Below are 22,471 nucleotides of genomic sequence, written 5' to 3'. Positions count from 1 at the left end.
CATTTATCTCCTAGTAAATGTGTTGTTTTTGACCTCACAGCCTTTTAGGGTTAGAGTGCACCCAATAGGCTCTAAAACTGCCAATATAATGAAAGCCTCACACTGGAAGCTCCTGAGTAAAAACTAATTCTAATACTTGATTGACCAATATCTGTATAAGAAAGTAAATAGTTTTTCTCATCAAGAATTCCACTAATATCTGTGGCTGACTAAAGATAGATAAGAGGAAAATATTTTTTTTTATTTTCCTTTTCTTTTTTTCTGGGCCTTTGCATTCAATTATTGGCTTTTTCACATAGATTTTTCTCAGTAGTTTCTTCTTTGGGTTTTAAATCAGGGCCTCAGAAACACTCAGTGATAGAAAAAAGAACTATTCAGAATTTGATTTTCTTTTTTAACCCCAGTTAGTTTTATATTTGACACCAGATTCAATTAGTCTTATCTAATCAAATTAACACTTGATTTGGTATTTTAATTTCTGACAAAGGGACTAAAATTATTCTGCCTTTAATATAAGAGAAAATAGTTTATTACTCACGAATTCATAGTCATATATTTATGTTTTTGACTCACATGTTTCTCCATTAAGATATGCAAGGAGATCTTTTCTGTCAGGTCTTCTTACTACAGGAATGTTTTCAGTCTGAAAGGAATAAATAATTGGCTTAATTTCGTAATCTAAAAGTCTCAAAATTGGTATTTTGCTATGAGCCGACTTAATATACTTAAATCTTAGCTAGACTTTCAAACCTAACATACAATAGATAACACAATATACAAAATGCAATGTCAAATCTTTAAAGACATATTACTAAATATACTATCATCTACATGATCACATTTTGTCAGCAGAACAAGCTAAGGGTAATTACATTCATCAAACAATTTTGCTGACACTGGCGCTAAGAGTATTTCTGTATTGCTTAGGTATAACATTACAATATTTCATTTTAAAATATATTTCAAGAATACTAGCAAAAGTAATTCACAAATTTCTTCTGTTGTTTTAGCAAAAGTATCTTTTTTTTCTCATCTAAAGTTTGTAGATGGCTTGAACTAAGTCACCATATGGTAGAGGTACTATGCAACTGAGACAGAAAAATACAGTTGTTTCAACAAAAACAATGAAAACCTTACAGATCCCTGTGCTGAAGGTAGTTGTAGAACAGTCTCTTTCAAGTGCAATTAGCATGTTCAACTTGTGTATGCTGGGAGAAACTTCTCGTGACCCCTCATTACTGAGAATTATAGTGAATGAAGGCTTGTAGGTGCTGCTTCTGAGCAGCACCAGGAGCTATTTTATGGAAGAGTCTCCTAATAGAAGTCAGATTGGTCCCCACTGTCTTGGTCTTCCTAAAACCCGAGTTATTTCAGAGGACTTTGAGTAAATGACAAGATGGCTAGTTTGATCGTTTTTATGATATGGTTTATGGTCCTAGAATAAAATACAATTTAGTTCTTACCATGAACATTTTATTTTGATTACTGTGTTGCTTGTAATTACTATAAAGGGTTTAGTTAAATATTGGTTTTTTTAGTGTTCATTACCATTATTTTAAGAAAGTTTAAATACCAAATATTCATTTAAACTACAGAGGGGGTGTTCTTTGTATGGAGGCCGTCATTTTTGTTTTACATTTATTTGATATATTGTTGTCACTTTTTAATCTGTTGTGTTACTGCCCTCCCCCTTTTTATTAAAATTATATTTCAATATGTTTGTTACAAAATATAACAAAGGTATTTGTAAAAAATATTTTTTGACTAATGAAGCTTGAAGAAGTATTATGTAACCCAACATTGTAGCTTGAATAACTATAGCTTGAATAACTAACAATCAGTTACAGGTAGTACCTGACTTACAACCAGTTGCTTAGCAACCATTCAAAATTATAACAGATCATCCAAAAACTACTTATGACTTGGTTTTGAAGTTACAGCTGCTGCAGCATCTCCATGGTCATTCGCCTTATGACCATAGCATAAGAGATGCTTCAACAATCCCCCTATGTCACATTACATCCCGTCAGCTGACCACAGGCCTTGAAAATAAGACAAAAAACAGTAAAAAAAGGAAATGGTTTAAGAAATTCTCACTTTTACCCCTAATTTTACCCGTAATATCACTTTAAGGTAGTTATTTACAAGAGGATATTTATTCTGTATTATAGAGTCTTTTTTCTTTTAAAATTATTATTACTTGAATAGGTAATATATTGTTTATTAAATTTATATGTTGCCCATTTCACTATTGAGAAAAACTCTGGGAAGCAATATAGCAACAGAGGTGTGAATGTGATATCATTATGTGATTTGTCTTTTAGTATAAAGTATATAGTATGCTTTATTTTTATTGTTCTTTTCAACTTCCTGTTTGGTTTTTACAAGACATAACTTAGACAAATATTTTCATGATTTCAAATCTGGACACTGGATGGGACTAAAGATTATACATAGAGACTGTAAGATGGTGCAAAACATTAAAAAAATAAAAATACTGAAGATTTCCTTGAAGAATGGAATCAGAAAGTAGTAGCACAGTATCAATAACATCTGCTACTATATTAAACTATGTTTAATAGTTTATAGAATTGTCAGATGTAGAAGAAATGGTACCCGACAAGATAGAAATGATATTGAAAGTAGATTTATAACTGATAAGTCAGGAGAATGGTTTAAAAAACATGTTTCACTATATCTAAAAAAGAAACTGGCTGAGTTTTAATTTAATTTAAAAGGAAAATACAAATGACAAACCAAGAGAATAACCTGGATAGTTTTTCCAACTGGATTTACAAAAGAAGCTTAAGACCTTGAAAAACTCTGCAATATGACAAAAAAAGAAATGAAATCAAATATTTGATTGAATTAAGGATTAAGACTGTTGGAAATAAAAGGAAGGAATACAAAGTTGGTCTATCTTCAAACTAAAATTAACATTATCGGTACAGACAACATAAAATGCAAGATTAAAATTAATTTTAATGACATGCTAAAATACATATCAACCTTTAAATTTAGCCATAAGCACATAGTTCTTTTCTTCTGCTAAGGCTGCAAATTTAGTTAGAATATTCAATTCAAGTGAGTATAATGTCAGGCCTAGGACATAAATAAATTATAAGCAGCTTAGCGTAGTTTTTGTAACTAGAGTTAATATGCTCAAGACCAAACTGCAGATGAAGTAAAAAAGGATGAAAGTCTCAAAACTATGAATCATTTTGCATATTTTTAATGCTGTTGAAACAATCTCTTTTATTTCTTTTATATGTGTGTGTGTGTGTGTGTGTGTGTGTGTGTGTGTCTGTGTGTGTGTGTGTGTGAGAGAGAGAGAGAGAGAGAGAGAGATTTGGTTTTGATTGAGCTTTAATGGTAGTTAATATAATTCTGACAAGTCATCTTTGGGCAGGAGTATTTATTGAGCAATATATTTTCAAAGCTGGCCCAAATCTTTTATATGCAATTAGCATAAATTTGAAGATATCTATAATATCAATAAAATGTACCAAAATATGCAATACAGTTTCAATTACATTTTTGTATGCTTTTAAATGACTGCACGTGATGGGCAGCTGCCTCTCTGGTCAGAGGATTAAGTTACAGTTATTATTATGCTCCTGTCTTTCAAAACTTTTCCAGAAGATTAAAAAAAAAAGTCAAGCGAAACAATTCCTAAAAATATAATCATAAAATGGTTTGATATTGGTTCAATAAAAAGAACGTATTATAAGGTCATGATTTGTTCAATTCCTTAGCACAGAAATTCATATTCAAATGTTCAACAAATAATTGGAGAAATGGAAAACACCATTACAAAAAGTGAAATTTACTTACTGCCGCACGACGGACATAAACAGGATGTGAAAGATGTACATTATTCAACAGGAACAAAATTGAATCCAATGTGTAGTACTCCCTGGGCTGGCCTTCTTTTCCTGTCCTGTATAGGACAAAATGAAAACTGGTTTACAAAACTGCTATAAAAGGAACATACACCAGCTATGTTTCTGACCATAAAAAGCAAGAAATATGAGCTAATAAATGACTATCACTACCAGTACATATTTTGTTTCCTCAGTACAGAAGCCAGTACAGAATCCTTATGATCTCACTCAAAAGATAAACGTATTTTCTTGCAATTTCTCTCTCTTTTTTTTTAAACAAACACAAGACTTGCATTCAATAAAAGAGTGCCCTTCAGAAATTCTCTTCTTTATTGGATAAAATGGCTAATAGTACTTTAAATATCTGGGGGCTTGCAACCTTTCAGTTTGGGAGCCAAGTTTGGCAATCTAGAAGAAAGGTGATCTGGTGTCCATTTTAAATATCAATAAAATCTAAATAAAATCTAAAGTATTATTAAATTGTCTCCTATCTTGTGCTTTGAGGCAACTCAAGTTTACCATTTTTGTTGTAAGCTGCATGCTTACTTTGTTACTATATTACATACAGAATACTTACATTATCATATTCCTAGTAATTGCTGAATTAAAATATTATTATTCCCAACTGGATTTGAAAAATGTCCCCCAAAAATAGCTACAAAAATTCCATATCACTTTTACAGCCTCATTTAAGTAATCAAACAGATTAAACAAAATTAATTACTACAACGAGAACAGATATCTATAAATATTGACTAGACCTGTGCCTTGATGACACAATTCTCCACAAAGTTGTTTGGGAACTCAAAAACTTATTGTTCAAATGAATGTGATTGGCAATCAATGTATTAGATATGGATTAGGAATAAAAATCAATTGTTTTTTTCTGGACATGATTCAGGGAAGTCCTCTATAGAATTACACACAAGTAGCATCTATCAGCAGAATGCATACTTCTCTTGCCACTGATGTGGATATTTGAATGAGTATTATAGCAGATCAGAAAGAGCAAAGCAGAAGAAAAAGTATTGTTTTAGAAGAAGGTTTATTTACATATTCATTTATAAGACTACATTAAAAAAATTTAAAAGCCAATTCAGTATGCATACATAAATTCCAAGGATTTATCTGTGTATCTCTCATAATATATGGCAACATAAAAACATTATTTTAAAATATTATTTTAGCTCATGATGATATTAATAAAGATCAATACATTAATATATTAAACAGATTTATTTTCCCAGAGAAAAGCATTTTCAGCACTGTATAGCGTACAATGATAAAATAAAGTGGACACTTTTTGCTGTTTATTTTTTCTACATTACTAGCTTTTCTATACTTTCTTCCCACAGAGAGAAATGATAAAAGGACTCTAGAGCAGGGGTTCTCAACCTTGGCAACTTTAAGACTTGTGGACTTCAACTCCCAGAATTCCTCAGACTCAGTTGAAGTCCACAAGTCTTAAAGTTGCCAAGGTTGAGAACCCCTGCTCTAGAGGTATAAATACACTTCAGACAGGGATAAAAATGTGGAGGAAACATTTCAAGGAAAATTTACAGGTGATAGAAGTATTAAGCACCTCCTCACTTCTGTAATTTTCTACCAGCTTTTTTTAAATAAAGTTATCTACTAGAAAAAGTTGACCTGCGTAATAACCTACACACTAAGTTTATCTAAGCTGCATAAAATATTCTTCTAAAAGTTCAAAATACTAAAAATATCAACTTTAAATTCATCAAACTGTTGTGGTAGTGGATGTTATGTGGTTGCACTAAGGTTAAATAATTTACTTTTTTTGTTCTTTATAGCTTAGTCAATTTTACAAATTCAAAGTAAACAAGTTTGCCATGATTCAACAAAACTATATTAATAACAAAAAGAACACTGTGCATAATTAATATTTTCTATGATTTTTTCCAATATTTCATGTTGATTGATTTTTCAGAATAACTTTTCAAATATCAACAGAAAATTGTTTGCACTCTGAGCATGGAGTGAAATTTGTAATGCAAATTGGTTCTCTGTATGCATCTGCAGAATATAGAGAATTTAAAGAAATCTTTTAAAAATCTTACACACTGCACTAGGTTTTCCTTAAAGAATATTATTTCAAATTTAATTAATAAATTTACTTTTATTACATTAACTTAAATTAGTTTATATTTGTTAAAACAAAGTAAAAAAAAACTGTATGGAAGCAAATCAGCGCAAGATTTATATCCCTAAACTGGGCTGCACACATTAAAATGTGTGAAAGAAGTACATGGTGGGAAGATGCAGGACCATCTTTAAGACAGTCACATAATTTTTACACTAAAGTTAGGCTGAAGAGAGTCTCAACAACTTTTGAAACACACACAATCTTAATGCCTTATTTCAGATATATAAAGTAATTACACTAATGTAGATTCAACCTGTTACTGTACCTGCTTTTCAAGTCTTTGTTTGTATGAATATCCTAACTTGCATCTATATACTTACTGTATAAGTTTTTTTGTAGAGCAATGCAAATATATTATACATTATACTAGGATAAAACAATCAAGTTTAGGTCAAATGGTACAGGCCTTATCACAAATCTTTAGAAGAGAAAAAATGATTATAGAATTGTAAGTAAGTATTATTGTACAATCTTGGTACAGTATTTGGTAAGACTACACTTGGAACATTATATACAGTTTTTATGGCCACGATGTAAAAAAGATATCAAGACTCTAGAAAGAGTGCAGAGAAAAGCAACAAAGATGATTAGAGGACTGGAGGCTAAAATATATAAAGAATGGTTGCAGGAATTGGGTATGTCTAGTTTAATGAAGAGAAGGATTAGGGCTGACATGATAGCAGTGTTTCAATGTCTAAAGGGCTGCCACAAAGAAGATGGATCAACCTTTTCACCAAAGCATCTGAAGGCAATGAAACTAAGAAGCAATGACTGGAAACTAATCAAGGAGAGAGCCAACTTAGAACTAAAGAGAACTTTCATGATAGAACAATTAATCAGTGGAACAATTTGCCTCTAGAAATAATGGTTGTTCCAACACAGGAATTTTTAAAGAAGAGACTGGACAAGAAAGATTTGTCTGAAATAGTATAGAGTTTCTTGCTTGAGCAACAGGCTGGAGTAGAAGACCTCCAAGATCCCTTCCAGCTCTGTTATTCTGTTATTCCATACTCTTGGATTTTTAAATTATTTTTAAATTATTTCAAAATCAATACAATGAGAATAGAGTATTATGAGTCACTAAATAAGGAACAAAAATGTGCTATAGAAACTGATAGTTTCTGCTCAGTCTACAGTAATCCTTGTTCATTGACCATTCAAAATTATAATAGCACTTAATGAGGCGGCTTATGACTGGTCCTCATTGTTAAGTTGTTGCAGTGTCCCTGCAATCACGATTGTGATTTGGGTGGTGGCAGCTGGATGACATTAATGACAGTTGGAGCCTACTGTGGTCACGATTGCCATTTGCAACCTTCATTGCCAGCTTCCATCAAGCAAAGTCAATAAGGAACACAAAAGGAAGTTGCAAATGGGAACATGTGACATCATGCCTAACAAGTGTTCTGGATTTACCTAACAATGCCAATCAGAACTGCTGCAACTCCTGCCAAAAGTTGGTGAAAATATGTGGTTATACATTATGGCCAAGTCACTTAGCAATGGAGCTGCCAATCCCAATTACTATTGTTAACTGAGGAGAAGGCAATCCATGCTCTTGGTCCATCAAACAATGCCATATTTCTGGATCCAGGAGTTGTACATTCTCTCTGATCCTTTCTGCCCCATGGAAAACCATTTCTCTGGAAATACAGATGGCCTTAATCCTGTTCGCCTTTTGCAAGGCTTTGAAGGATGTTTTTCCAGGCATTTGGCCCAGGCATTTAGGTAAGCTCTGCTATTGACATGGTATTTTTGATTGGGAGCTTGCTTTTTTTTTTATCTTGGGTATCATGGCCTGTGTCCAGGTGCTACAACTGCTGTTTCAATCCCTGTATACTAATCAGACTCACTACTGTGTGATTGATAGCCCTATAAATTATTTAAATAAAGAAACAAACAGCAAAGTCTTTTTTGGGGTCCTAAGCAAAACAGGGATCAACTGGATTTTGGTGCACAGAAAACACTGAACACATTAAAAGCAATCATCAGAAGAAAGAGATATAAGGCTTTTTCAAAGTTAACTTCAAAGTTAAGGCAAAGCAGAAAATTTCAATTCATTGTGGATATACTCTGTCTTCCATCAGCTTCAAAAATCATACCATTTCAAGGGGTTTTTTGGGGGGGGAGAGATAAGATTGGAAAAAAAGTAACGTTTTTCCTTGGGTATGCCAGGTGAATTTGGATTTTTGAATGTTATTAAGCTTACAAACTGATTTTGCCTATGCTTGGGTGATGGTCTGACTCAATTAATTAATAGATATTTGAAAAGTGTGGTACTACCAAATAGGCTTTTAAATTGTTCCAAGCTTCTTATTTATTGTGAGTCTTTATTCAGTAGGCAAATTTTTTTTAAAAAAAAAAACAACAGATATCTCTAAGTTCATTTCTGAAACTTTAAGAAAATGTGAAATTCCTATTAAATTTAAAGAACATTTTAAAACTTCGTTTAGATTAAAATCATTTTTTTAAAAAACGATATCTTTTACCCCCACTAGTAGATTAACTAATTAAATTCAAGGGAAATATGAAGCATTAGATTGTGTGTCCAGTCTGAATTTCCTAATGAACATGGAGCACTTGGTTTCTGGGGCAATTTAGGGTTAAAGGGAACAGAACAAAAGCATCTTTGTTCCTTATTGCCATGTGTTCTTTATTCATCTACTGTATATTTTCCAAAATAAGACATATTAGATGAATAAGATGGAAATAAGACAATATTTCATTGGACAATTTTTAAAATCAAATCCTTCAGCCAAATATTTTCTGGCAAATCCATTTCTACATGGAATCCACACTAGCTCTAATCTAGACTGTTCACTTGCACAGAAGCAAACTCAGGTTTTCCTTTATGACTTTAGCATACATTAATGACTGTTCAACTATTTTCAGCAGAGGGAAAAACCATTAATTATAAATTTATAACCTATAAAATGTTTATTTATCCTCAGAACTATTAGCAAGATTGTCTAGAACAGTGGTTCTTAACCTGGGCGATATTGCCCCCCAGGGGGCAATTTCATTTTTCAGGGAGGCCATGGAACAAAAAGGGGCGACGTGGGGGCGAAGGAACAAAAAGGGGGCGATGAAGCGAGAAGTTTTGGGGACACTTTTGAGACTTTTTCATACAGTGAAACACTGTATATCTGTCGTACAAAAACATCAGATCGCTCGCTATTAGTGGATTGAATTGTGTTTTCAAATGTTCCTCCAGCTAGCTTCAGTACAGAACGCTGTACATATGTGAATACACATCCCTTATCTTCATGTGCGTTGCGCAGCAGCCTCTATCCTTTTTATATATTTTTTTGCGTCTTAAATTTCACTTGTAATTCAATCATTAAATATTACTGTTTTTCTTTTCGGGCATTTCACTTTCTTGCAATTGAATTTTGTTTTCAGTGGTCATTACATTTAAGTGTCTTGAATAAATAATAATTAAATACATGTATCACGAAGTTTGGGAATAAAGTGACAGGTGGCACCAAAATTTTTCACACAGTTGAGATATGGGAAAAAGACTGGAAATAAATTATTTGCATCAATATGTCCTGATGACAATTTTAAAGAAAACAAAACAAGTGTTTGCATAAATTGAAGAATTATTTCCTATGTTGTGATTGAGAGGTTATGTTGGGGGAGGGGGGCGATGACAACTTCCTCATTGGCTCAGGGGGGCGATTCGTTCAAAAAGGTTAAGAACCACTGGTCTAGAAGCATCAGAATGTATATTGGAGTCAGCAACTTCTTCTGAAAAGTTACTTTCTAGGCTACATAATTAAGTCCTACTGTATCCAACACTCGATCACTTCAACATTAACTTCAACAAAATGCTTGTGGTTTTGTTTTTGTATGATTTTCTAGTTTTACATTTGATTATTTGTTTTAAAAATGCAGACAATTTTTTTTAAATATTAAATTTGCAAATATAAGTACAAGTTCAAAATCTGAATGTATACTTGGTTGTATCAAAATTTTATTGACTAAACTTAATTTATTTTAAATTTACCATGACTTAAATTCTATTCATTTCAAATGATTCAAAGTCAGCTAAATGATTATTTAAATACAAGCAAAGAATTTTTCCTTAAAGCATTAAAATAGCTGCATATTTAGAAAGGTTTACAGCTTCAAAGACTGGTTGTCTGACTATGTATGTTCAAGTGAAGTTATTTCACTGGTAGTTTCAGCAGAAATGCCTGTACATGCATACACACAGACAACTGGAACAATGTTTGAAGCTGCCACATAAGTAAAATCCATGGTCCCTCAGGAGCTATTGTTTATCCTAATAAAAAATAATTTTACTATATGTTCTCAAGTTTGACATTACCAACGGATATAAAGGAAAATCAGCAACAAAAAAAAAATCTGACATAGAAAAAAACAGTTTTAAGTTTCCTACCAAGTTATTTGACAGAGAAATAGAAAGAAAAAATATTGAGTCTTGGAATGCAAACTTAAGAAAAACACTATATGAAAGAAAAAAAATGTTTGACAGAGTACTGAGTATTTAAGAACCTTTTAATCTTATCTTTTAATTAATCTAAACAACCTACAGTTTTCAGAGCATACAGCTCTTTCACTGTAAGCTCTGGTTTATTTTGTAATTTCATCAATTGGAAAAGCGATACATATGACAAGGATATAATCAATGATTATAATAAAAATAGAATGAACTCAAGCCCAATTATAATAAATCTATTATTTATTAGGAAATCTTGCCAATTAATACATCTATCTTTTCCATTACCTTGTTTAAGAACAGAAGGGATTTAAAATGTACTGAAACATGCTGAGAATACCAAATGGTAAATGCCAGAATGAACACTGAAGACATTTTAATCCAAAAATCTTGCTCAGTCATGAATGCATTAGACTGCCTAGGTCCAGACTTCTTCATATCTTAGACCAGGGGTAGGCAACCCAAAACACTCAAAGAGCCACTTGGACCCATTTCCCACCAAAAACAAAACACCGGGAGCCGCAAAATCCTTTTGATATCTAAAATGAAGATAACACTGCATATATCCTTTTTTACCTTTATTATAGGTGTGTGTGTGTTTGTGTGTGTATATATATATGTGTGTGTGTATATGTATGTATACACACACACACACACACATATATATATATATACACATACATACACATACACATACAGGTAAAAAAAGGATATATGCAGTGTTATCTTCATTTTAGATGTCAAAAGGGTCTCTCTCTCTCTCTCTGTCTGTTTCTCTCTCTCCCTCCCTCTCTATCTGCCCTTGGTCTGCCTGCCACTCCTCTTCCCCCACTCTCTTTCTTTCTCTCTCTCTCTTTCTCTCTCTCTCTCTCTCTCCCTCCCTCTCTCTCTTTCTCTCTCTCCTATCTGCTGCTCACCTGGCAAGCTTCAAGCTGTTGTCCAACAAGCTCAGGGTAAGCAACCTCGTCTCTTTTATGACTCATGGACTTCAACTCCCAGAATTCCTGAGTCAGCCTAGCTGGGCTAGCTAGCTCTCTCCTGCCCTTCCTGCTTCCTGCAGAGACGCAGCAAAGGGAGGAGCTCCGTCCAGAAAGCTTTTCAGCTCCTCGGAGAACACTGTGAGTGCAATCTTTTACACACACACACACAGAGAGAGAGAGAGAGAGAGAGAGAGAGAGAGAGGGAAGGAAGCAGGGAAGCGCAATTGCCTGTCTCTGCCTCTGTCTCTCTCTGCAAAGGCAGAGGAGGCTGGGAGCCACCGGGGAAGGCTCAAAGAGCCGCATGCGGCTCCGGAGCCGCAGGTTGCCGACCTGTGTCTTAGACTAACTGTTGCAACTGTTTGCTTAAAAAAAGTTTCATTTTTTTAAGGAAAGACTTACAACTAACAAATACATTTATTCATATTTAGAATTGAATAAGGAACAGCAGCCATATTTTGGTCAATCTCACAAGAGACCAGATATATAGGCAAGTATTATTGTACCTATATTACAAATGTAAGGGACAAATAGTTAAGAGAAACTTCCGAGTGAGTTAATAGCAAAGTCAAGACTTGAATGTAAATCTCCTGAATGCAACATCTTCATAATAGCAAAAAAATATTAGAGATAATGGACTTTATATCTAGTTATCTAAAACAGAGAATGAAAAGGCAAGCTTGAAAAGAATGATACAGTTTTTCTAGAACTATCTAGAAAAAATTGTGGATGTCAAATTCGGGGATTTACTAAAAAAAGAATAAGCCACCTATAATTAAATTGGTTTAATTGTTCATGTATATGTATAAATTAGAACAGGGGTCCCCAACCCCCGCTCCGTGGACAGGTACTGCAGTATGCCAGCAATTGGTCCACACAAACAAGCAAAGCCCCATCTGCAGGATGCAGGCAGCACACAAAACCATGCGCTCCCCAGTCCATGGAAAAACCTTTCTCTACGGAACCAGTCCGTGGTACCCAAAAGATTGGGGACTTCTGAATTAGAACCCTAAGATCCAAGCAACATAAAGCTCAGAGAGACCACAAAAGGTTTTTAATACAAAAAATGGTGATTATCCACTATATGACTATATTTCTATAGAAGATATTCACTATATATGCATACTACTTCTTTTAAATTTAAACTAAAAGGACTAAAATCAAATTTAGTTTTTGTCATAGTTTCCTCAGGTACTGCTTTTTATAATATTGCTTCTACCCGAGTTTTGTCAGAGAAATCAAACACCATGCTTATTGGCAGAATTCATGAATTAAAGAACAGAAAGTGTAGCATCAAGCCCAGGAACACAGCTCAATCAGTGCTGTGAAAAAACATAACAGTTCACAAAATAAATTCATAAAGGGAAGGTATTTGAGAATACAGAACAAAAAACAGTGCCTGCACGAAATACATGCATTCTAGATCAGGAGCTCCCTTTAATCATGTAAATCACAAACATATATAGTAATATGGAGATGCCTAAATCACCCTGTCACAGTGTCAAACTCACATCATGTGACGTGTCGCGACATATCGCAATTTTTTACCCACTGCTGGCAATGGGGTGGGAGCAGTTTTGGCGTGATGCATCCGGCCTGTGGGCCGGCAGTTTGACACCCCTGCCCTATGTAAACTGAAGTCTTTGTAACATTTCAAGTTTTTAATCTTTTGCTTTGCAATGAACCCTTGAAATTCTTGTTTGAGTCTCCAGACTGTTTCTGGGTACCTTTGTATAACTCCTTTGGATTTAAAGAGATAGATCTGTGTTTTTAGGCTTTTTCAACTTTGGGGTTCATAATTTTATAACTGATTATATGTAATGTTCTACTATTAACATTAAATCATAAAAGAAATTGAAGCAATAGTAGAGGCAAGATATTAAATTCCCAGAGCTTACTTAAAAAATCATGAAATAGATGCATGTGAAAGTTCATAAAGCACTCATACAACTGCTGTCCTTTTAAGAAAAATATGTAAAAAAAAGATGAAATTTTCAGAAATCACAACCCTATGGAGATAAATCAAATGAAAAAAATGTTTTTAAATGTTCTAAAAAGAATTTAAAAAGTCTAACAGAAAAAGTCTAATGGCTCCTATAGCCTTGTAGGCTCTCAAAGAGACATGGTGGACTATCAGCAAAAGAGACATAAGCTTTAACTGAATCTAACAAAACTTTACAAATTGTTACTGATGTTCAAATTATAAAAACAAAGAGTAATGTCAAGTTTACTGGTAAATTACCTTTCTATCATAGCCAGCAGAAAAGTTGTATTAGACTAAAGTGTTGTTTCCTTCTACAAACAGTACCACATGAATTTCTTAATTGACAGATGGCAGTCCTTATAAGATGAATAACATCCAGATCACCCCAATTGTTTATGTGAATCAAATGTGAAAAGTTGTATTAATTAAAAAATGATGGTTTGTCTGTTCTTTCAAAGATTCCATAAAAGTAATGGGGGCTTAAAAAGCAACAAACAGCAATGGTTTTTTTTTCCCCACCTGGATCCTCAACTATATTTTCAAGGCCATTTGGGGGGAGGGATAGCCATTACTATCACAATACACACAGGCAGAAAGAAACATACAAAAACACAATTTACCCACTGTGGCAAGCAATATATTGTTTCAAGCTCTGAACTCTTGCATCTTTACATTCTGCTACAGAACACAAAACTCCCAGATAATAAAGAATATACAACTTCTGTCCAAGTTGACTAGACGTACTTCCAAGAGAACCCATACACAGGATGCTCACTTTATCTGCTCAGGTCTTTCCATGGACCCCTACCCATGAGACCACTTCCATCCTTTGCACTTTGACACCTTAAACACCACCAAGTAAATTCATTATCTTTTGACCAGGTTTTATAGAATGCCTCTCTTCCCCCCCCTGCCCCCCGCCCACCCCCACACACGTGTCTCCCAATCACTGACTGTTGCTCCAACTCCACAACCCGTTTCGGAGAACTACTTCCTAGTTAACCTGGAGGCAGCAGGTGCGGCCACGATCGGCTTTAGAAAGACCCAGAAAAGCAAAGGCAACGCTGGCCTCACACACCACCTCCGACATCCTGAGCCCCAGGCGGCAACAGCGTTAATCAGGGCTGGGCAAACTAACCCGCCTGGCGTTCCCGGACGGCTTGGGAGCAGCTCTCAGGGGGGAAACCATCGGCGGAGCAGAAAAAGCTTCTTGGTCCGATCCTGCAGGACCATCGCTGCTCAGAGGTCCCTCCCTATTAAAGTGTCCCCCTGCCCATCCGGAGCCCCATTCGGGCGAAGCTTTCGCGGACTTACCCCCAGATGACATAGTTGGTCTTGACGTTCTTGGGCCAGGAGAACTCGCCGAAGATCACTTCGTCGCCTTTCACCACAATCTCTTTCTTCTGCGTGTTGTACTGGCGCAGCACGCTCAGGACGTCCGCCATCGCCTCAGCCTGCTTCGCTCGCTGGCCTCGAGACCCCGGGAGACCGCCCGCTCCGGTGACTTCCCTCGCGCCTTCCTCCTCTCGCTCTCTCACCCCGACAGCCGCCTCACCGCCTGACTGTCAGGCACACAAACCGACCGTCTGACCAACCGACCGTACGACGGACCAATAGCCCCAGCCGCCGCCGCCGCCGCTGCTACCGCACGCGCAGAAGGAAGAAGAGTCAGAAGGACCCTACCAGTCCGCCTACGTCTGCGCCTGCGCTCAGAAGGGAGAAAAAAAACAAAAAACACTCCTTGACCCCGCCCACGACTCGTCTCCTTTTTGATTAGGTACACCGAGAAACTAGGAGAGCTGTTCTCTTTCAGCACTGCATCCCGCCTCCCTTCTGCTCTCTCAACCGCTCACCGTCAGACAGAGCGTGATTGACGTGAGGAAGAGCCTGGCGCAACGCTCGAAGGAAAGTCGTGTTTCAAAAGGAAAGAAAACAAACAGGCAATGGAGTAGTTAGCCCCTGTTGTTGAGGGCCCTGGAAGAGAAGCAGACCCGTCTTCCGGAGGCGGAGTTTCGGGGTTTGCTGTTCGCATTTGGCTGATGGCTGGGAGGGCGCTGCAGAGGGTTTGGGTGCTCAGGTTGGTAAACGCAGGAAGGCTGTCCGGGAAACGAAAGGCAGCTTGGCTTGATTCCAGTGGTTTGGCTTATAGAGATGCTGTAATATTACTTTGTTCTATTTTGCGAGTTAAGGCAGTTTGTAAGAGATTAGCTGTATCGATTTTTGTAACATTCACCTTGAGTATCCTGTAAGGTTTGTTCTTAGTCACCTTATTCTCCTTTTTTGGATGTTCATTCGTGAATAAATAAAACTTGTGTTGTATGCAAGTGAATACTGTATATTCGGCCAGGATTTCGTTTTGAACCTTTAGGGCATTTCTTGTCCTGCACAGAAAACAAAAAGCCATTCAGTGGAGTTGCTCAACTGCTGATGTGCAGCTGTTTGACTAGGCAGCCCCCATTGCAAGAAAGAATAGGAATAGAATAGAATTGTTGTCACTTTAAATGTAAGGTACACTGATCAGCATACATGAAAATGAGATTTTGTTGCATTCAGCTCTCAAAAAATACCATTATGCATATACCCACATACACCCACATATGTGATGATTTTTGGGATGATCCTGTATTGAAATCCTTCCCGCACACACAAAGGTGCTTTTGAGGGGGGAAACTGGCTGCGGAGATGCATATTGTAGTCATATGTTTAGTCTCCTGGGCTTTCACACTTTTATTTGAGTCTCAAATAGGGCTGCTGCTCTAGAAGTGTGGCTTTCATACTGGCTTTGGTGATGGGTCTCTCTGATTTTACTATCTATAATGCTTATGAGTTAACCATTGTTAATATTTTTATGGAGTCTAGCTTGTCTCTTCTTTTTGTCATAAATTGTTATTTGTTTAGTATTCAACTTTTAGAGTTAGAGCTGCCTATGTGTTAATATGTCTAGCGTATGTTTTAATATGTCTACTGTGTACTTTACTGTAATCTACTGCACAAAAAGTGAATTTCTTTGTAACCTGCAATATTGTTACTGAATTTTATTAAACCCTAATTTTCCATGCAGTATACTGAATTTGATTTGTACTTGTTAACTGCCACAATGATACTGTTTCTTACTAACAGGACATTTGATTACCTCTGTGGAAGAAAGACTGTATATTTTGATATCCAAAATATTTATATCTTAAAAGTAAATGCAATAGAGTGTAATTCAATTGGGAAACAATTTCTAGATTACAGTATTTATGTTAATTTGTATCACATTCAAAAATTGGTGCTTTTTACATGATATTTCAGCTTTATAGGAGCTTTTAAATCTGGATACATTTTAGTTGTATAGATAAAATATATTGTAATTTATTACTTAAGATAATTTATGATCTCTACTATTTTAACTACAATTCCTGGTATTTATGCTCCTTATAAAGTCTTATGATGATATGTTTTTAAGATTATATTATATAGACATTTATGTATAATCAACCATTTATATTGTAATTACAGTAATGAAATTAAAAACTTTTTCAGTGATACATGTAAATCTATGTATATGCCTCGCACTACCACTTTTTATCTTTTTTATTTTTTTTCTTTAAAATGGTTACTAAAATATATATTTTTAAAAAGGTTATGATATAGTAATTTTTAATTGTCCTGTTAATCTAAGGCTTTAATCAAAATTAGCTTTTATATGTGTCCAGAAAGATTATGTCACTTAGTTGGCTACTGTTATGTATTTACCAGTGTAATTGGTTGTAAGGCTGATCTTCAAATACATGATTGTATTATAAGCAGTCTGTAACATTCATTGCAATGGCTTTTTTTTTTTTTTTTTTTTTAGAATGGGGAACAATGCATCTGCTACTACAGCAATATCTAATACTGCTATAGCAAACCAAATAAAAGTGAGTAAATGTAATTGGTCTAAATGTTGCCTCTTGTGGGGCATATTTTTTCTAAAGTATAAAATGTAATTGGGAGTCGTGTTCTAGACATGCTAAATGTTATAGCTAAGAAGTATGCAAAAATTATTCCAGATGTTGGTTTTTCAGTTTTTCACCCTTTCCTGTTTCAAAACAGCAGGAAATTGTGTTGTCCATTTTTTTTACAGTCATAATCAACCCCCCCCCCAAAGGCAGCATAGAGAATTTGAGAGCTAGATATGGTCTTAAAACAGCTGTCCATTGTGCACCAATATCTTCTAACAGTACTGGAAGTGTGTTCTAGTAAAATAATTCAATCTATCTAAAAGGTTTGTTCTAATTTGTATCAAGAGCTTAGACTCAAACTATAGCAGAAATACAATAGACACTAACAATTTTAGTTGGGAGAGTTAACAATCCTATTCAAAATTAAATGGTGAAACTTTGAATGAAAAGTGGAAAGTCATGTTGGCAATATAATAGTACTTTGCCCATGCCCTGGGTTTAGCTGAAAACATGCTAGCTGATTCATTTATCAGCATAGGCTCAACTGGAACATTTTAATTATTTGTTATTTTGGAGGGGAGGGTGTCATATTAAAGTCTATAGTTATGTATTTTTCTTTTTAAACACAAGTATATAGAATGTATTTTCTTGAAAAGTTGCTTTTTCTCCATTATACAAACATTACATTTAGTGCCAGATGTTAATACTGGCCTGCCAAACTTGGTTTAATCAGTGTGTTGAATAACTTACAACTTTCTGGATTCACATAAATCCTAAACTTTGAAGTTGTTTTGAATTTCGAATTGATTTTGAATTAACTTTGGATTTCGAATTCACTTTAAATTCTTCCATATTCCCTCATGCATGCTTCTCATCATGTATTTTTTTTTCAACATATAGGATGCTATATCAGATAATTGTGTTGTGATCTTCTCAAAAAGCACTTGTTCTTACTGCAAAATGGCAAAGAAACTATTTCAAGAAATGAATGTGAATTATAAAGCCATAGAACTTGATAGATATGAAAATGGAAGCCAGTTTCAGGATATCCTTCATCAAATGACAGGCAGCCGGACAGTGAGTTCTTTTTTTTTTTAATCTTTCATTTATAAAACACATTTCAGAAAGTGATTACTCCATTTTTGGGTATTTTTGAAGCAGTACATATTTTATGTTTTGTTTTTTTTTAAAAAAAAATAGGCATCGTACTAAATATTTTTAGATTACAGAACAAGCTACCATTTTTAGTTTGGGTGAGATGACAAAGTCTACATAGATTGTCCCATGGTCTTCTACGTTTTCTAATTCTGGACAGACTCTAGTCCACTTGCAAGAGAAGTCAAGAATGCAAGTGGAGTAGTTCAAAGTTAGCCCAGAATTTTAGTGAATTTTACCTTACCATGTCATTCAAAGTGGTTCATAATGTAGTAGTGCTACTGTAATAGATTTTTTTAAAAAAATAAAATTTAATATGCAATCCATATATTTATGCAATCTATTTCTTGCAATAGCTGCTGCCTTGAAGAAATTGCTGGGATGTAACAATAAGAGAATGTTGCTTTATGTTTTATTTCTAGCATTAAAGATCCTGTATATGATTGGGCATTTAGTGAAGAGAGATTTTATCTGGTAGAGTAAAATTTGTTTTGGTCCTGTTTCTACCAGATATTAAAATCAGCGTTATATATTTAGGAGTTGTTTTCAGGTAAACAGGATTTCATTATGAATCAGGTATATGAGTGCAGCATTTTGATGTTTTAGCAGAGTGAATTTTTCTTTACGTAAGATTACAATCTCTAGCCTTGTAAAAACTAATACAACATTATTGTAAAACTATCATTGTTTTCAGAATGAATATTTATTCTTTGCTTATATATGTCCTTGTTCAGCTTATTTGTTTGGGTTACAGTTCTCAGTTTGAACTTGACGATTTGTATCAACCTTGTGATTCAAATTTTCAATTTTACATCATAGTTAAATACTGTCTTTAAATAAACATTAGTGCTAAATTGAAAAAGAAAGTTATCTGTATTTGGTATTTCGCTTGAATTCCAAAGGGAATTTTTGATAAAGAATCCAAAGAATGTTCACTGCTGGAGTTAGATTGGATTATATAAGATGCTTCTTGCAGGTCTCAACGTTTTTTTTTACAGAGTCTGGTTCCTTCAATTTTTGTAAGAGTATTTGTCTTGATTCATTAATAACATAAGTAGAAGCAGTATACTATAGTGCATTTCATCAGTGTTTGAACAATAAGTTTATCATATTTATTTATATTTTAACAGGTTCCCAGAATATTTATCAATGGAAATTTTGTTGGAGGTGCTACAGATACTCAGCAACTTCACAGGGAGGGTAAACTGCTACCATTAGTTCACCAGTGCCAGATCCAAAGAGAAAGAAATTCAGTACATTCATATGGTTTTCCTTGATATTTTAAATAAAAAGTGACAATCTTTAATTTATAAATCCAGATTTAACTTTAGCAACTTATCTGTAAAAAAATGCTTCAACAATATTCAATTGTCCCAAAATATATTAACTAGTAAATATGCAGATTGCAACCATACAAGGGTTCCTGATAGAAAAATAAGCAGCTAGACACACAAATGCTGCGATAAACCTTGTCCCATTAAGTCAATTCTGGAAATTTAAGAGCAATGCCACCTGCACTCAAATATATAACAATACTCCCAGGATGATTTTGGTATACCTATGAGCACGTGCACAATAATCAGCTGCCATCCATGACAATTTGCTCATTGTTTGATGTTCCTGCAACTCTGTACTATATAGCTAAATTGTGAATGCCCCCTTTCTCTCAGGAAATTGGGCATTGGCAAATTGATATTATCAAACAGAAAAAGTGAAGAGAGACCTGGACAACACAAAAATCAGAAGATGGAATGCTGGAAACAGACATGGAGCGCAGATAAAGCAGTCATTGGAAAGGGAGAAGCTGAACTCAGCTTAATTCTTCCTTTCTCTTCAACGTATCTCCTCCTTTTTGTATGCTTTCTCTCATCGTGGAGCTTGAATTTCTGGTTAGCCCCTAGCCCATGAATCTTTGTGCAGTCAGATACAAAGAAGGTCTCTGCCTCTTTTTAAAGTTATACAGAAAGGGAATGCCAGCAAATGGGCAAAAAGTAGATCTGAAGAAAGCAGAGAATGTAGATTGAATAAGCCTTTTGGGATGAGATATATAGACTACTTTTATATATGTTAAAAGTTCTACTTCACTTGAACCTACGTGTGCGTAACTGTAGTTTTTACTGTCAACTTTGCTAGTCTTTGTGTTTAGCAACTGGTATTCTGTAAAATCGGTGTTCATTCTCAGTAAAGGCAACATCGCTGCCCTTTTCCCAGTTTATGTCCAAGCTAATCTAGCCTTGCCCGATTAATTTTGTAGTTTATTTAGGCAGTGTATCAGAATCGCCCTTTAACAACACATAACATGAAGGACTTTTGGAATTAGGTATCTAATTCTGATTAAGTAAAAAGGACCTCATCAGCTATATGTAGCAAATATTAATAAATGATTTACAGATGGGTAAATATTTTCAAAAACCTTGCAAAAATTAATATGCAAGTCAGATTGAGTGTTTTTCTAAAAGGGTGTTGTTCTTATCCTAATGACAAGAAAAGATTTTTGTCAAATAGAAATTTATACTGTCCAGATTGCTTCTTGAAAATGTGATCTCTTTGTGGCTTGCAATTGGATTGATGTTTATGAAATAGAACTTTATGTGTATATGACAAAACAATTACTGTGACTTAATGTCCTTCCTCTTTGTGTAATATATTTGCATTAAACAATACCAAATATTTATCAGAATTTTACATTCATGTGTTATGATTAACTGTATTATAAGCTGCATGCTCACATTATAGAGAACCAGAATGTCTTTTTTTATTTCCATTTTTCAGTCAAATATTGTATCCTAAAACAGACGTACAAATTTAAAAACAAAATTATATAATATAGTAATAGCCAAATTGACTGTTTTAATTAAAAGAGAAGAATACATATAACTTTGTTTCTATCTGGAAATCATGTCTGGATTTTGTAGTTGAGATAAAAAATATTTTGGGATTTAGTGATTAGACATCTTTTTTTAAAAAAAGAAATGACTAGTATATATTGAGTATGTAAAGGAAAAAGTTGAGGCTGTAATTTTATGTTTATTGTACTGCACTGAAGAGTCAGAAGATAATGGTTTTTTTCTCCCCCCCCCCTTTCATCCTTCACTCCCCTCTTTCCCACTATTTTCAATTTCATTTTGTATTTTATACTCTAATAAGTGCAATAAAATTATATTATAAAATAAGAGATTGTACTATAAGGGCAGAGCAGCTTAAAATTTTACCAATACTTCAACATGAAGCACCATATTTATATTGTGTTTTTATTTCCTGTAAGCTGCCTTGAGTTGCCGTGAGTGAATAGGCAGCAATATAAATTTTCCAAATAAATAAATGTCAAGCTATGAATGGAGCAACAAATTATATAATGATGTTTCTTAGTGCTAAAGTCAAACTGATAACAGTTTTATTAATTTAAAAATATAAAGTTAAAGGGATTATAGCATGCTTTGCCTCCAAATTTCTTTCATACAAATCACAATATAAGTGAACAGACAGAGAAAGCACTCAGAGACTGACTTACTTATCCATCCATTTATATACATCCCCCAAGTAATTAAATGCTTAAGAACTTAGAAGCAAATGCTAAGAACAAAAGCATCCACAGGACAAATAAGCACACATCCAGCATTCATAGAACCTCAGTTCCAGTTCACCTTTTTAGCCACATATAACACGAGTAAATAACGATTATTAAAGATAATTTAAATGATGAAGTACATAGAATTTATTTTGCACTTGTTCTACAAAGCATAAAACACTTAGGAACATTTCATTTACACTTCTATCAGAAAACAGTCATTTATTTATTTATTCAAAACAATGGGTAGGATTTCCAACAAACCCCCTCTTCTCTGATATTTATTAATAAAGAGATTGTTTCCTTAGCTAAAAACTTAATACTCTTTAAAAGAAAACCCAAGGCTGC

At 34.4% G+C, this 22,471-nt stretch overlaps 3 protein-coding genes across 4 annotated transcripts in view; 1 reads left to right on the top strand and 2 right to left on the bottom strand.

Annotated features, from left to right (window-relative positions):
* Positions 1–15,120, bottom strand: part of CDC73 (cell division cycle 73) — a 108,063-nt gene extending 92,943 nt beyond the window's left edge. The window contains exons 1-3 of the mRNA XM_039362322.1: positions 14,789–15,120; positions 3,835–3,940; positions 574–643 (exon numbers count right to left, since the gene is read on the bottom strand). Of these exons, the coding sequence (XP_039218256.1) occupies positions 574–643; positions 3,835–3,940; positions 14,789–14,919 (307 nt within the window). The 5' untranslated portion in view covers positions 14,920–15,120. The remainder of the gene's footprint in view (positions 1–573; positions 644–3,834; positions 3,941–14,788) is intronic.
* A 234-nt stretch (positions 15,121–15,354) lies between these two features.
* On the top strand, positions 15,355–21,240 carry GLRX2 (glutaredoxin 2). 2 transcript variants are annotated; one of them, XM_039362327.1, is made up of 4 exons: positions 15,355–15,551; positions 17,313–17,376; positions 18,301–18,477; positions 19,686–21,240. In XM_039362327.1, the coding sequence occupies exons 1-4, from the start codon at positions 15,514–15,516 to the stop codon at positions 19,830–19,832; spliced, it is 426 nt and encodes a 141-aa protein (XP_039218261.1). In that variant the 5' UTR covers positions 15,355–15,513; the 3' UTR covers positions 19,833–21,240. The 2 variants fall into 2 exon arrangements, with proteins under 2 accessions (XP_039218261.1, XP_039218262.1); XM_039362328.1 differs by lacking the exon at positions 15,355–15,551 and adding an exon at positions 15,611–15,724.
* The window catches only part of RO60 (Ro60, Y RNA binding protein), a 38,087-nt gene continuing 31,339 nt past the window's right edge, over positions 15,724–22,471 (bottom strand). Inside the window, exon 10 of the mRNA XM_039362319.1 lies at positions 15,724–15,855. The gene's annotated coding sequence lies outside the window, so the exon portion shown is untranslated. The remainder of the gene's footprint in view (positions 15,856–22,471) is intronic.

Source organism: Crotalus tigris, unplaced genomic scaffold (genome assembly GCF_016545835.1).
Source record: "Crotalus tigris isolate CLP2741 ecotype Arizona unplaced genomic scaffold, ASM1654583v1 scf7180000019423.1032690, whole genome shotgun sequence".
Lineage (NCBI taxonomy): Eukaryota > Metazoa > Chordata > Lepidosauria > Squamata > Viperidae > Crotalus > Crotalus tigris.
The sequence above is the reverse complement of the archived record's forward strand: the minus strand, read 5'-3'. Positions and strand labels throughout refer to the sequence as shown.